At 42.8% G+C, this 13,609-nt stretch overlaps 2 protein-coding genes across 3 annotated transcripts in view; both read right to left on the bottom strand.

Annotated features, from left to right (window-relative positions):
- Positions 1–13,609, bottom strand: part of LOC118401366 (kelch-like protein 25) — a 997,662-nt gene that overhangs the window by 539,623 nt on the left and 444,430 nt on the right. The gene's annotated exons all lie outside the window — the stretch shown is intronic.
- The window catches only part of LOC118400862 (NT-3 growth factor receptor-like), a 321,289-nt gene that overhangs the window by 119,556 nt on the left and 188,124 nt on the right, over positions 1–13,609 (bottom strand). For both annotated transcript variants that reach the window (XM_052475038.1, XM_052475039.1), the window contains exons 8-11: positions 12,236–12,535; positions 8,204–8,218; positions 4,285–4,340; positions 3,218–3,320 (exon numbers count right to left, since the gene is read on the bottom strand). In XM_052475038.1, coding sequence (XP_052330998.1) covers positions 3,218–3,320; positions 4,285–4,340; positions 8,204–8,218; positions 12,236–12,535 — 474 coding nt within the window. The remainder of the gene's footprint in view (positions 1–3,217; positions 3,321–4,284; positions 4,341–8,203; positions 8,219–12,235; positions 12,536–13,609) is intronic.

The following is a 13,609-nucleotide window of genomic DNA, read 5'->3' as shown; positions in this document are numbered from 1 at the left end:
CGGACATTCATTGTCTGCTTTTTTTTTTTTTTACCCATCTACCAATAGATGTCCTTCTTTGAGAGGCATTGGAAAACCTCGCTGGTCTTTGTGGTTGAAATTGTGTTTGAAATTCACTGCTAGACTGAGGGACCGTACAGATAATTGTATGTGTGGGGTACAGAGATGAGGTAGTCATTCAAACCCAGGCTGTAACAGAACACCATGTGGAAAAAGTCAAGGGGTGTGAATACTTTCTGAAGTGCATTAAGACATTTTTCAACCCCTTGCCTTTTCCCACATTTTGTTACAATACAGCCTTATTCTAAAATGTATTTGTTTAAACACACAATACCAAATAATGACAAAGCGAAAACAGGTTTTTAGAGATAAGAAAAAACGGAAATACCTTATTTACATAAGTATTCAGACCCTTTGCTATGAGACTCTAAATTGAGCTCAGGTGCATCCTGTTTCCATTGCTAATCCTTGAGATGATTCTACAACTTTATTGAAGTTCACCTGTGGTAAATTCAATTGATTGGACATGATTTGGAAAGGCACACACCTATCTATATAAGGTCCCACAGTTGACAGTGCATTTCAGAGCAAAAACCAAGCCATGAGGTCGAAGGAATTGTGTCAAGGCATAGATCTAGGGAAGGGTACCAAAACATTTCTGCAACATTGAAGGTCCCCAAGAACACAGTGGCCTCAATCAATCAGACGGAAGCCACTCCTCAGTAAGAGCCACAGGACAGCCAGCTTGGAAAAAGGCACCTAAACGACTCTAGGACCATGAGATACAAGATTCTCTGGTCTGATGAAATCAAGATTGAGTTCTTTGGCCTGAATGCTAAGCATGACGTCTGGAGGAAACCTTGCACCATCCCTACGGTGAAGCCTGGAGGTGTTTTCCAGAGACAGGGACTGGGAAACCAGTCAGAATTGAAGGAAAGATGAACGGAGCAAGGTACAGAGAGATCCTTGAAGAAAACCTGCTCTAGAGCAGGACAACGACCCTAAGAACACAGCCAAGACAATGCAGGAGTGGCTTCAGGACAGGTCTCTGAATGTCCTTGAAACCGATCTCTTGAAAGACATGAAAATAGCTGTGCATCGACGCTCCCAATCCAACCTGACAGAGCTTGAGAGGATCTCAGGGAAGCTCATCTCAGGGAAGCTCATCTGCATGGTCGTTGTCCTCACCAGGGTCTAGACCTGTCTGCAGTTTGGTGTCGTAACCGACTTCAGTGGGCAAATGCTCACCTTTGATGGCCATGGGCACGCTGGAGAAGTGTGCTCTTCACCGATGAATCCCGGTTTCAACTGTACCGGGCAGATGGGGTCTTGTGGGCGAGTGGTTTGCTGATGTCAGTGTTGTGAATAGAGTGCCTCATGGTGGTGGTGGGGTTATGGTATGGGCAGGCATATGCTACGGACAACGAACACAATTGCATTTTATCGATGGCAATTTGAATGTACAGAGATATGAGATCCTGAGGCCCATTGTCATGCCATTCATCTGCCGCCATCACCTCATGTTTCAGCATGATGAATCACGGCCCCATGTCACAAGGATCTGTACACAATTCCTGGAAGCTGAAAATGTCCCAGTTCTTTCATGGCCTGCATACTCACCATGGCCTGAATACTCACCAGACATGACCAATTGACCCACCAGAACCATTGAGCATGTTTGGGATGCTCCGAAAAGACGTGTACAACAACGTGTTCCAGTTCCCACCAATATCCAGCAACTTTGCACACCCACCGAAGAAGAGGATAACATGCCACAGGCCATAATCAACAGTCTGATCAACTCTATGCAAAGGAGATGTGTCACGCTTCATGAGGCAAATTATGGTTACATTATGGATCCACCCCCTACCTTTATTTTGAAGGCATCTGTGGCCAACAGATGCATATCTGTATTCCCAGTCATGTGAAATCCATTGATTAAGTCATACTGAATTTATGGATTTCCTTGTAACTCAGTAAGATCTTTGAAATTGTCTCATGTTGCGTTTATGTTTTAGTTCAATGTATATAATACATTAAAATAAATCTTGGGGAGGACAAGGGGACGACCTCAACAGAGTGACTGAAATAAAAATGGAAACTGTATAGAAACGATATTGGACCTACATTTAAACAGATTCTTGACTGTGTCCAGCTCACTAAGAATCACCCAAATGAAAACAAGACAGTCAGGGACAATTTTTTGCACATTTCTGATGCAGAGGAAAAATAACACATTTCCGTGCGGCGCTCTGGACCTCTTTGAAGACCGAATGCGGCCCCCAGGGGAAAATGTGTTTGACACCACTGGCCCACATCCTCCTAAGCTATGTCTACACAGGCAATGCACAGTCATCAGCCAAAGCCGGCATGTGTTACCTGAAACACTGTAAACACAGTCATACAGTTTCTAACAGCAGCACAGCCATCCCTGAGACAGGGCTGTTCCAGGGGAAGGGACAGGGCATGAAGCTGAGAGAGAGGTGTTTACTACTACTGCATCCGTCACAGAGAGCACCAAGTCCAACACGACATGCAGCGGAACCAGCTGCATCAGCCACAAGAAGACAGTGATAAGTAGTGCTTGGACATGACTCAAAAATATACGCTTAGGCTGCACTGTGCCATATTTGGAATTGGTTGGCATAACTGACACTCCTGAAAACTCATCTTCACAGTGATCAAATCTGCAGTATGGTGAGTGTCACCCCCACCTCTGCCTGCCTGTCCACATACAACACAAGCAGTAGATAAAGTATAGGTACACTCTAGAAAAAAGGGTTCCAAAAGGGTTCTGCAGCTGTCCCCATGGATAACCCTTTTTTGGTCCCATGTATAACTATTTTTGGCTCCAGGTAGAACTCTTTTGGATTCCATGTAGAACCCTCTGTGGAAAAGGTTCTACAGGGATCTACCTGGAATCCAAATGGTTTATCAAAGGGTTATCCTATGGGGACAGCCGAATAACCTTTGTGGTTCTAGATAGCACCTTCTGAGTGTATTGTTACTGCTGTGTATTGCATACATACATACATACTGCATGTGAAAGTGGACTAGGTATGGCATAGAAAGATAACACAACAAGGTGTTTGGCATGAAAGGGATACAGAAGCACAAAGCCAGTATAATTTCTATTTTTACAGGTGAGGTGCTATCTAAAAAAACAAGGTCTAAATTATTCTAACTTCCTTTCAGAAGAGCACTTAGTGTTCCTTACCTTTCATTCCAAACTTTGACCGCCGTCCATATTTGTTGATGAGAACAAACAGGACAACAAGAAGGACACAGGCAAATCCAGCCAGGCCGACAGCAATAGACACCTGGAGCAGGACAAGACAGGGTTTAGTGAGAGTAGATCTCACAATGAAGATGTCTACCTTAAGTACAGAATAGCCAACAGGCATAAAGCCTGAATGCAGGGTTTGTGAAAATTTGATTAGTAGTGCAAAGTACTCCTGAAAATGAAAGGGAATGCATTTTACCATATGGTACGGTGCGGTAGACTATTGAGGTTTACATAAGTTACTTCAACAACAAAAAACTGTTAGGGCACTCTCTGCACATTAACAATGCCTCTACGTGCCATTCTCCACTGGCAAAAAAAACAATACAAAGATAAATCAAAGAGGAGATGCACGAAATGAAGTGGAATTCTTCTCTCCTCCCATGTCAATTGCTCTCTTCCCCATTAAAACCTTAAAATGAGCAAATCATCTCCATCCAGTCAATTATGCAGGCTGATGTTTATTGTCATGAGTCTTCTTGTCCTGGAGGCAGAACTGAGCGATTTCCCCTTAAATAGGCCAGCTCAAAAGTTAAAATTGGCTATATTGTCAAATTTGATAAAAACAAAAATTTGCTTTTAGGTCTTCATTTAAGGTCAGGGATAGACATTATGGTTAACAGTGTGGTTAAGGTTAAAATCAGATGTTATTACTTGTGGCTGTGCCAGCTAGTGACCACTCTGCAGAGCTTCCTCCAGATCAAGATTCCTGATGAAAAAAACACTAACCTGTACCAATTACAGCACAAAGATGAGCAAAATTACATTCTTAAGAAGTTGTTAAACACAGTGGCCACAAGGGAAAAGGCAGATAGGAGGGAGCTACAAGGCAAGGGAGTGAAAAATAAAGGAAAATAAACAGATTAAAATGGCTCAAACCAAAGCCTCCTTTTTGTTGTTGTTCCCAGGAAAAGAAAATGTTCATGTGCTGTATGCAGGCTGTAGCTACACTAGGTTTTCAACAGCCACTTAGTACAGCACCACCATGTTCTCAAACTCACCCCGAACGTGTCCTCCTCAGGCCTGTGTGTTACTGTGATGGTCGGCGTAGGAGTCCCTGTGAAGAAGAACAAAGAACACATTGGTCCTATTTATGAAAGTACTGACTGACAACCTTGAGTTATACTGTATGTTCTGTTTAGTATATCCTGAAACATAACATGCAGTCTACTCTAAAATTCTGAACAAGCCATAGGCATGGAGATTAACATTCAGAGTTGTAATCCGTGATGGCAGGGGAGAAGGGTGGGTATGGCCTACAGCAGAGATCATCAACTATATTCAGCCATGGGCCATTCAGCCCATTTCAAACTTTGCTTACATGTGTATACGATCAAATACACTGTGTACAAAACATTAAGAACACCTTATTTTTCTATGACAGACTGACCAGGTGAATCCAGGTGAAAGCTAGCTATGATCCTTATGATGTCACAATCAGTGTAGATGAAGTGGAGGAGACAGGATAAATAATTATTTTTTAGCCTTGAGACATGGATTGTGCATGTGTGCCAATGGGCAAGACAAAAGATGTAAGTGCCATTGAACAGGGTGTGATAGTATGTGTCAGGCGCACCGGTTTGTGTCAAGAACTGCAACACTGCTGGGTTTTGCACTCTCAACAGTTTCCTGTGTGTATCAAGAATGGTCCACCAACCAAAGGACATCCAGCCAACTTGATACAACTGTGGGAAGCATTGGAGTCAACATGGGCCAGCATCCCTGTGGAACGCTTTCGACACCTTGTAGAGTCCATCCCAACTTATTAAGGCTGTTCTTAGGGCAAAAGGTTGGGGTACAACTCAACATTAGGAAGGTGTTAAATGTTTTGTACACTCAGTGTATTATGCGTGCAAACAGATCCCCCCAAAAAAAAAAAAAACATCTCTTGGAGCTGATTTGCTGGTGTTTTCACAGTCTTATGTCCAACAATAAACATTTTCACATACTTTTATGTCCAACCCTGAGCTACAGTATGTACCAGATGAAAGAATTACAGCACAGACCCACAATCCATGCAGCTAACTAATGTTATGGTTAATGCTTTACAAACTGTGTAGTGTTAGTTGGGTTGTTGCCCTTCACAGCTCTGCTTCCATTTCTGATAAACTGAGACCTTTTCTAGTCTCTCCTCATCTGTATCCACTTCTATGGAGACACTAATTCCCTTGGGTTTCCCTCCCATCATGCTCTCTGCTAACAGGCCACGGTATGGTGGAGTGTAGGGGAGCGGAAAAGAATAGAACAGAACTGTGCTGAGTGTATCTGACAAACCCATCTGTCCTGTTCTGCCTGCCCTCTTCCTCTCCCTGCCTTCCTACCACCAAGTACACTCATCCAACATCATTTCCAGCCCTGACAGTAACAATCTGTCACTCTCTCACGACCGCATTCAGGATTTATTATGCATGGAATATCCCAATGAAGCTCCGGCATGATGTCAATTTGAGGGCCTGGGGATGAAGATCAGTGGTTGTGCGTGCCTCTACATTTAACTCCTAAATTAGAACAGATTAAAGACTAAATGAAAATGCCCTCCTAGAGCCTGTTGGTCCTTCAACAAGAGAGGCGTCTAGCTATAACCTTGAGTCCTACTCAGCAAATGTAGGTAGGAACAACTGTTTGGAATTAGGGTAGTAAATATCAGAAGATTTAAATTAAATCAAATGTAAGCTCCCATTACCATTTTGTCACTATGTTTATCAAATAGATGTCATGGTACTATTTATGTCATTGTACATCAGGTAACAGCCAAAATATAGGATTCACTTGAGTAAATGAGGGATACAAAGATTATTGAAAGCAGGTGCATCCCATCATGTTTATGGTCATGTATAAAAATGCCCAGTCGCCCATTATTTTGGCTACCGTGGCTAGAAGAAGAGATCACAGTGACTTTGAAAGAGGGGTCTCAAAGGAGGGTTAAAGTGTACTGTTGTGGCCAACATTTCTGAGAATGACACAAATATTAATTTGCAAGTCTGCTGCCTCAGTTTGTATGATGGCAATTGGCATATGTTATGAAGAGTGATCAGATTAATTGAAAGTCAATTCAAAGTCCCTATTTGCCATGCAAATAAACTGAATCCACACAAAAAAACATTTCCACTGCGTTTCAGCCCTGCCACAAACGGACCAGCTGACATGTCAGTGATTCTCTTGTTATTTTTTTTTTTCACAGGTGTGAGTGTTGACGAGGACAAGGCTGGAGACCACTCTGTCATGCTGATTGAGTTTGAATAACAGACTGGAAGCTTCAAAAGGAGGATGGTGCTTGGAATCATTGTTCTTCCTCTGTCAACCTTTGTTACCTGCAAGAAAACACGTGCCGTCATCATTGCTTTGTGCAAAAAGGGCTTCACAGGCAAGGATATTGCTCCCAGTAAGATTGCACCTAAATCAACCATTTATCGGATCATCAAGAACTTCAAGGAAAGCTGTTCAATTGTTGTGAAGAAGGCTTCAGGGCGCCCAAGAAAGTCCAGCAAGTGCCAGGACCGTCTCCTAAAGTTGATTCAGCTGCGGGATCGGGGCACCACCAGTACAGAGCTTGCTTAGGAATGGCAGCAGGCAGGTGTGAGTGCATCTGCACGCACAGTGAGGCGAAGACTTTTGGAGGATGGCCTGGTGTCAAGAAGGGTAGCAAAGAAGCCACTTCTCTCCAGGAAAAACATCAGGGACAGACTGATATTCTGCAAAAGGTACAGGGATTGGACTGCTGAGGACTGGGGTAAAGTAATTTTCTCTGATGAATCGCCTTTCCGGTTGTTTGGGGCATCCGGAAAAAAGCTTGTCCGAAGAAGACAAGGTGAGCGCTACCTTCAGTCCTGTGCCATGCCAACAGTAAAGCATCCTGAGACCATTCATGTGTGGGGTTGCTTTTCAGTCAAGGGAGTGGGCTCACTCACAATTTTGCCAAAGAACACAGCCATGATTAAAGAATGGTACCAACACATCCTCTGAGAGCAACTACTCCCAACCATCCAGGAACAGTTTGGTGATGAGCAATGCCTTTTCCAGCATGATGGACTACCTTTCCATAAGGCAAAGGTATAACTAAGTGGCTCGTGGAACAAAACATCAATACTTTGGGTCCATAGCCAGGAAATTCCCCAGACCTTAATCCCATTGAGAACTTGTGGTCAATCCTCAAGAAGCGGATGGACAAACAAATACCCACAAATTCTGACAAACTCCAAGCATTGATTATGCAAGAATGGGATGCCATCAGTCAGGATGTGGCTCAGAAGTTAATTGACAGCATGCCAGGGAGGATTGCAGAGGTCTTGAAAAAGAACACTGCAAATATTGACTCTTGGCCTGAACTTCATGTAATTGTCAATAAAAGCCTTTGACACTTTTAAAATGCTTGTAATTACATCAGTATTCCATACTAACATCTGACAAAAATATTTAATATCGAAGGACACTGAAGCAGCAAACCTTGTGAAAATTAATATTTGTGTCATTCTCAAAACTTTTGGCCATGAATGTATATATGTGTGCGTCTCAGTCACCAGATCTCAACCCAATTAAACACTCATGGAAGATTCTGGAACATTGCCTGAGACGTCGTTTTCCACCACAATCAACAAAGCACCAAAATGATGGACTATCTCATGGAAGAATGGTATTGCATCCCTCCAATAGAGTTCCAGACAGTTGAATCTATGCCAAGGTGTTCTGGCAGCTCGTGATGGCCCAATGCCATATTAAGATACTTTATCTTGGTGTATCCTTTATTTTGGCAGTTACCTACATTTATTGTTGATGGTCTTAAAATAGAAATAATGTACCATAACCCCCTAGAAACGTTTAAATCACGTTTTATTCAGCTAGAGACTTCCGGGTTCTTGCATATCATGGTACTATTTGTCTTATAGTACTACTTCTTGTTGACTGTTTTATAAAATCACTTACCATAATCACCATAATCTGTAGGAAAAGAAGACAGAAAAGGATTTGTCAGTGATGTATTCAACCAATGTGTATATGTACAGGGCATGTTTAAAGAAGAACATTTTTTACTTTACGACTGGTCAGCAAATACACTACATATACACAAAAGTATGTGGACACCCCTTCAAATGTGTGAATTCGGCTATTTCAGCCACTGCCATTGCTGACAGGAGTATAAAAATCGAGAACACAGCCATGCAATCTCCATAGACAAACATTGGCAGTAGAATGGCCTTACTGAAGAGCTCAGTGACTTTCAACGTGGCACCGTCATGGGATGCCACCTATCCAACAAGTCATTTAGTCAAATTTCTTCCCTGTTAGAGCTGCCATGGTTAACTGTAAATGCTGGTATTGTAAAGTAGAAACGTCTAGGAGCAACAACGACTCAGCTGCAGAGTGGTAGGCCACACAAGCTCACAGAACGGGACCGCTGAGGGCTTGAAGCGCGTAGTGCGTAAAAATCACCTGTCCTCAGTTGCAACACTCACTATTGAGATCCAAACTGCCTCTGGAACAAAAGTGAGCTCAAGAACTGTTCGTCAGGAGCTTCATGAAATGGCAGAGCAGCCGCACATAAGCCTAAGATCACCCTGTGCAATGCCAAGCATTGGCTGGAGTGGTGTAAAGCTCACCACAATTGTACTCTGAAGCAGTGGAAATGTGTTCCCTGGAGTGATGAATCACGCTTCACCATCTGGCAGTCCGACTGATGCATCTGGGTTTGGCGGATGCCAGGAGAATGCTACTTGCCCGAATGCATAGCGCCAAATGTAAAGTTTGGTGGAGAAAGAATAATGGTCTGGGGCTGATTTTCATGGTTTGGACTTAGACTTAGTTCCAGGTAAAGGACATCTTAAAGCTACAGCATATAATGACATTCTAAAGATTCTGTGCTTCCAACTTTGTGGCAACAGTTTGGGGATGGCCCTTCCTGTTACAGCATGACAATGCCCCCGTGCACAAAGTGAGGTCCATACAGAAATGGTTTGTTGAGATCGGTGTGGAAGAACTTGACTGGCCAGCACAGAGCCCCTTTAGAATGAATTGGAATGCCGACTGTGAGCCAGGCCTAATCGCCCAACATCAGTGCCTGACCTCACTAATGCTCTTGTGGCTGAATGGAAGTAAGTCCCCGCTGCACTGTTCCAACATCTAGTGGAAAGCCTTCCTAGAAGAGTGGAGGCTGTTACAGCAGCAAAGGGGGGACCAACTCCATATTAATGCCCATGATTTTGGAATTAGATGTTTGAGCAGGTGTCCACAAACTTTTGGTCATGTAGTGTATATCTAAATGTGTTTACTAGGTTTCTACACTTGAGCTGACCAACTTGGGCTGTCATGGAGTTACAGTCAAGCCTTTCAACATCTCCCGTCTCGTTACTGTGCTCTCCACTCCCTATGAACCTCGGCATCCATGTGTTGAATCCCATTATCGTGAGATCCCTTAATAAAATCGGGTCCCAATCCCGAAATCACTTTAGCCTTTACCAAGAAATCTGCTTCTTCCCGTTAACATCCAATCATCTTTCACAGCATTGCAAATCTGCATTCGAATTCTGGCATAAGATCTGTATTTTTTTCTTGATAACACATTTTCCTCAGCCCTTGATTGGGGTCGGGTGTGTTGGATGCTGGGGCGGGGGTGTGCCACTTTGGGTCACCGGACCAGGATTCAGGGGCATTGTTATAAGCCAAATCATCAAGTCAAATTTATTCATAAAGCCCTTCTTACATCAGCTGATGTCACAAAGTGCTGTACAGAATCCCAACCTAAACCCCCAAACAGCAAGACATGCAGGTGTAGAAGCACGGTGGCTAGGAAAAACTCCCTTGAAAGGCCAGAACCTAGGAAGAAACCTAGAGAGGAACCAAGCTATGAGGGGTGGCCAGTCCTCTTCTGGCTGTGCCGGGTGGAGATTATAACAGAACATGGCCAAGATGTTCAAATGTTGGAGCTGCTAATAGAGATCAGTATTAATGTCAGCAGTGCTGTTGTAATTACCATTGTATTACTATTATTGTTATTATTTATTGCTATTGTTTTTTTGTACTCTCTTGGTATGATGGCAGGGTGGGTCAGGAGGTGGGCAAGGGGGAGAAGGACTGGAGATGTTGTACTGTTCTAAATGTCTCTACGTTCTCAAATTTGAAAATCTTACAAATAAAGCATTTAAAATCAAAAAGAACACAAAGTAACATCACCAAAAATATGGTATCTTCACCTCCACACTACCGGTCAAACGTTTTAGAACACCTACTCATTCAAGGGTATTTCTTTATTTTTACTATTTTCTACATTGTAGAATAATAGTGAAGACATCAAAACTGTGAAATAACTCATATAGAATCATGTAGTAACCAAAAAAGTGGTAAACAAATCAAAACATATTTTATATTTGAGATTCTTCAAAAAGCCACCCTTTGCCTTGTTGACAGCTTTGCACACTCAATGGCATTCTCTCAACCAGCATCAACTGAAACGCTTCTCACATATGCTGAGCACTTGTTGGCGGCTTTTCCTTCACTCTGCGGTCCAACTCATCCCAAACCATCTCAATTGGGTTGAGGTTGGGAGACTGTGGAGGCCAGGTCATCTGATGCAGCACTCCATCACTCTCCTTCTTGGTAAAATAGTCCTTTCACATCCTGGAGGTGTGTTGGGTCATTGTTATAAATTATACTCCCACTAAGCCCAAACCAGATGGGATGGAGTATCGCTGCGGAATGCTGTGGTAGCCATGCTGGTTAAGTGTGCCTTGAATTCTAAATATATCACTGACAGTGTCATCAGCAAAGCACCCCCACACCATCACACCTCCTCCTCCATGCTTTGCGGTGGGAAATACACATGCAGAGATCATCCGTTCCCCCAAACTGCATCTCACAATGACACGGTGGCTGGATCCAAAAATCTCCAATTTGGACTCCAGACCAAAGGACAAATATCCACCGGTCTAATATCCATTGCTCATGTTTCTTGGCTTAAGCAAGTCTCTTCTTCTTATTGGTGTCCTTTAGTAGTGGTTTCTCTGCAGCAATTCGACCATGAAGGCCCGTTTACCACAGTATCCCATGAACAGTGGATGTTGAGATGTGTCTGTAACTTGAACTCTGTGAAGCATTTATTTGGGCTGCAATTTCTGAGGCTGGTAACTCTAATAAACATATCCTCGACAGGAGAGGTAACTCTGGGTCTTCTATTCCTGTGGCAGTCATCATAAGAGCCAGTTTTATTATAGCGCTTGATGGTTTTTGCGACTTCTTGAAATTTTCCGGATTGACTGACAGTAATGATTGTCTGTCATTTCTCTTTGCTTATTTGAGCTGTAATTGCCATAATATGGACTTGGTCTTTTACCAAATAGGGCTATCTTCTGTATACCCCCTACCTTGTCACAACACAACTAATTGTCTCAAAAACATTAAGGAAAGAAATTCCACAAATTAATTTAAGTCACACCTGTTAATTAAAATGCATTCAGGTGACTACCTCGTGAAGCTGGTTGAGATAATGCCAAGATCAAGGCAAAGGGTGGCCATTTGAAGAATCTCAAATATAAATATATTTTGATTCCTTTATCACTTTTTTGGTTACTACATGATTTCATATGTGTTTTTTCATAGTTTTGATGTCTTCACTATTATTCTACAATGTAGAAAATAGTCTAAATAAAGAAAAACCCTTGAATGAGTAGGTGTTCTAAAACTTTTGACAAGCAGTGTACATAAATCCCATTTATGAATAGAGGTCTAACAGAGAGAGCGACTGTCCTATATTCATCAATGACCCTGTTAATGACCCTGTTAATAAGTCAGTAAAACTTGGTTCTCAGTGACTCTCAACAGTTTTCAGCTCTGCTTCATCGATTCCACTGATCCATGCAATATCATGTTGGACTAATGAAAAGTCACAGATACGAAGCTACTGTACATTGTATATATGTACTATTATATACAGCATAGCTACTTTAGCTAGTATAATCTACCTACCGTCTGGAAACGGGGCGTTGAGGAAGTGTCCATACACTGTCTTGGTGGTGACTCCTAGGAAGTTGCTAGCCTCCAGAGTGTAGTTGCCGTTGTTGTGGTGCGTGGGGTCCTTGAAGTTGAGACATCCCTCTAGGTAGTCCTGGTAGGTATCCATCTCAGTGCGGATGTAGTCACTGGGGGAGATCTCGTTGTCCCGGTGGAACCAGCGCAGGGTGGGCAGGGGGTTGCCACGCACCGTAAACTCTATGCAGGTTTCATGGCGACGCTCGGGCTCGTCCAGCTTCAGGATGGTGGGGGGGACTGTTGGGAGGACAGACAGGAAGAGAGGAGCATCAGGAATGACAGAGATGCGTTATTTAATGTGTCAGCGTCCGGACATGTGCCACACATTAAAATACAATGTTTTAGTTACACCATGTAGCCTTGTTCAGGAGCCTGCACTTGTCTTACTATGTCTGACACAGGACAGTCACACAATATTCTACAGTTACACCCTGTACCCATGTATTTTCAAGTTTGTCTGTAGAGACTGAGTGGTTTGAAGGCCAATCATATGAATGGTGTTTTGTTGACTTTTGAATCTGCTGCTAGGATGTGGCTACTGACCACAGGAACATTGGTTTGTCTCCAGGCTTTTGGTTGAGTGGACACATCCACTCTGAACGATGGCGGCCAGACGCAGTAATAATATCACACCTTGTGAAAGTACCCACCACTTAACTCCACATCTATGGTCAATCTGTTAGAAGCTAACCATTTGCAAATCCAGGGCTGTGAATGTGGCATACAGAGCTCATGTAAAGCATCAATCATATTCTGATTCACTGTTAATTCAGCCAAAATACACTAGGGATGTCACAATACAAGTATCTCGATGCTCAGAGGTATTGTGGCAAGGAAAAAACACATGAAGTGGACTACATTACCTGAAGAAAAATGTTGGAAACAAGCAGCCCTATGCTGTCAACCAGAATCATGTTTATTTTCCAAGCGAGAGCACACAATATTTTACATGCGGTAGGTTATTTTGAAAGACCGAAGAGTTTAGTCTGCTTTGTGTTTTCTTTATTGCCATGGACAATCAGATATCGTAGTATCGTGACAACCCTAAAATACACACTATATACACAGAGTACATACCAATTTCCTCATTGTTAGTAATTCAAGGTCAAACACAGGGGTCTTTGTGAAAATATTCAGAAAAACACCCTGAAAATGAGTGTTTGAGATAGAGGGGCTGTAGAAAGAGAGAGAGAGAGAGAGAGAGAGAGAGAGAGAGACATTAGTTTCCACCTGAGTTTGCAGATCTCATCATAATCTCTGGGAATCAATATGCATTGGATATGGAGGGAATAGTGTTGCACCCTGTTGGCC

The sequence above is a fragment of the Oncorhynchus keta genome, chromosome 22, assembly GCF_023373465.1.
Source record: "Oncorhynchus keta strain PuntledgeMale-10-30-2019 chromosome 22, Oket_V2, whole genome shotgun sequence".
Lineage (NCBI taxonomy): Eukaryota > Metazoa > Chordata > Actinopteri > Salmoniformes > Salmonidae > Oncorhynchus > Oncorhynchus keta.
The sequence above is the reverse complement of the archived record's forward strand: the minus strand, read 5'-3'. Positions and strand labels throughout refer to the sequence as shown.